This window comes from Salvia miltiorrhiza, chromosome 1, assembly GCF_028751815.1.
Source record: "Salvia miltiorrhiza cultivar Shanhuang (shh) chromosome 1, IMPLAD_Smil_shh, whole genome shotgun sequence".
Lineage (NCBI taxonomy): Eukaryota > Viridiplantae > Streptophyta > Magnoliopsida > Lamiales > Lamiaceae > Salvia > Salvia miltiorrhiza.
This window is the reverse complement of record NC_080387.1, coordinates 28,720,038-28,722,255: the sequence shown is the minus strand read 5'-3', so window position 1 is coordinate 28,722,255 and position 2,218 is coordinate 28,720,038. Positions and strand designations below refer to the sequence as shown.

Genomic DNA, 2,218 nt, shown 5'->3' with positions numbered 1-2,218 from the left:
GGTAAGTAGGAGGATGAAGTGGTGTTTAATATACATTCTATATAATATAAATTGGGTTAATTATATACAAATTATTGAACTTTCCATAAATTCTCATTTTGCACACAAATTTTAAAAATTTTATTAAATTATTCTACTATTAATTTTTTTCATTTTGCATATTCTCTCATTTTCCTTCAAAATTTTAGGCCTGAAACGACGTCGTTTTCATCCAATTATACAATACAATGTCGATTTTATTTTTCCACTCGATGAAATTTATACGACATGAGCATATTTATGTCAAACGGGTTTATTTATGTCATGTCACCAAGACGAAAAATAGGAAATATGCAGAATGAGAAAAATTAATTGTTAAATAATTAAGGATTGCTTGACATTGCCTGTGCTTTTCCCTGCAAAAATCAATTCATAGGCTATAAGTAAATTTTTCTTGAATTCTAGGGTCAAGGAGTAAAGAAGTTATCAAAAGACAAATATATAGTATTCACGAATTTTAAATTACACTAAATTTTTGCTCTATGCTGAAAGAGTTTAGTGCTCCAAATTACCACAAGTAATACTATGAATTCGTAAGAGTAATGTTAGTAGAAATGTTGATAACATTCAAGCTAACATACAACGAAAATTAAAGAACACACATAAATACTTTTTCACGGGTTATATTTTTTTTTTGATAGGAAAAGAAATATATTATAGCATAAAAGAAAGGTACCAGGGGTACCAAAAAACGATTACAACAGCCAACAAGAAAGCTTACAGTTCATCCAACAAGCCAAGCTCACATCAACCTCAATAATTTTAAAGATTTTGTTCCAGCTCCACATCCTTGCCTTTATTTCCATGATCGCTTTCGGAATCTCCCAAGTCTTGCCTTCCCACCGGCTTTCATTACGCCATTTCCAGATCAACCAGCAGGTGCAGCTCCATAATGCCATGAGGAAGTTTTCTGAGCGTTTGTTAACACAAAGATGTGAGAATTGAGCAAAGTGATCAGCAACCCCTTGAGGAGGAACAAAATTAATCCCCAGCCACTCCAAGATGCCATCCCACACTTTAGTTGTCTTTGGACACTGAAGAAATGCATGGTGAGCAGTCTCAAGTTGTTGCAAGCATCCATTGCAGCCACATTCACCTTCATCTGTCAACACCATTCTTCTCTTCAAGTTGTCGCAAGTTGGTAATCGATTTTTGAGCAATCTCCAAGTCAGCACCATTGCTTTGTGGGGAACCGCCAGACCCCACACTCTCGTCAAAGCGTCAGAGTTTGGAAGCTCAGCTTGTCCCCCGGTCCTTTGATTTCTGATGGCTTCGTACGCCGACTTCGTAGAGAAGCATCCATCTTAAGCAACACTCCAAATCCAACCATCAGGCTTCCCTGTACTCGGAACACCATTAGCAATAAAGTTAAAAAACTTATTGACCACTTCCAATTCTCTCTCAAGGAGCTCTCACCTCCAGGGAATTTCCCAAGACCACCTCTCGTTGTTCCAACGACCCGCCTCACTCACAAGTAACTCCTTATTGGCGCAAAGGTGAAAAAGCCTAGGATAAATCAATTTAAGAGGTTGCGACCCAACCCAAATATGACTCCAAAACTTGGTCCCCCTTCCCTCACCAAGTTTGCGATGCAATTTATCAAAAAACCAAGATGCGTTAGACCCACCTCCTGCAGAAACAATTTTAGGCCACCACCCCCCAACATTCCTACCAATCCCCGAACAGGAAAGACCATGAGCCCCCCACTCAACTTCCCCATACACTGACCTCACCACGCTAGCCCACAGCCTACCTTCCCCAATCAAATATCTCCACACCCATTTAACAACTAAAGCAGTATTCAACCAATCAATGTTCCGGAACCCGAGCCCGCCTCTATTTTTAGGAAGGCACAAGTCGCACCATTTTACCCAAGCAATAGAACCAGAGGACGCCATTCCCCCCCAAAGAAAATTGCAAAAAAGAGAGTTGAGTGATCTCACAGTGTTTTTAGGAATGAAGGAGAAAGAGAGCTGGTAGATGGGTATGGACTGCAGCACCGCTTTCACCAACGTAATTCGCCCAGCAAGAGAAAGCTTCAGAGATTTCCACCTATCAATCTTCTTTTTAACCTTCTCCACAACAAAGTTCCACTCCACGATTTGATTACACCTGCTGCCCACTTTAATGCCCAAATACACAAAAGGAAAGGATCCCACTTTGCATCCTAGAACATTCG

At 39.9% G+C, this 2,218-nt stretch overlaps 1 protein-coding gene across 1 annotated transcript; it reads right to left on the bottom strand.

Moving 5' to 3' along the window:
* Positions 1 to 734: 734 nt before the first annotated feature.
* Positions 735 to 1,217, bottom strand: LOC131005725 (uncharacterized). Its single transcript, XM_057932782.1, has one exon. The coding sequence runs from the start codon at positions 1,215 to 1,217 to the stop codon at positions 735 to 737; it is 483 nt and encodes a 160-aa protein (XP_057788765.1).
* Positions 1,218 to 2,218: the final 1,001 nt, after the last annotated feature.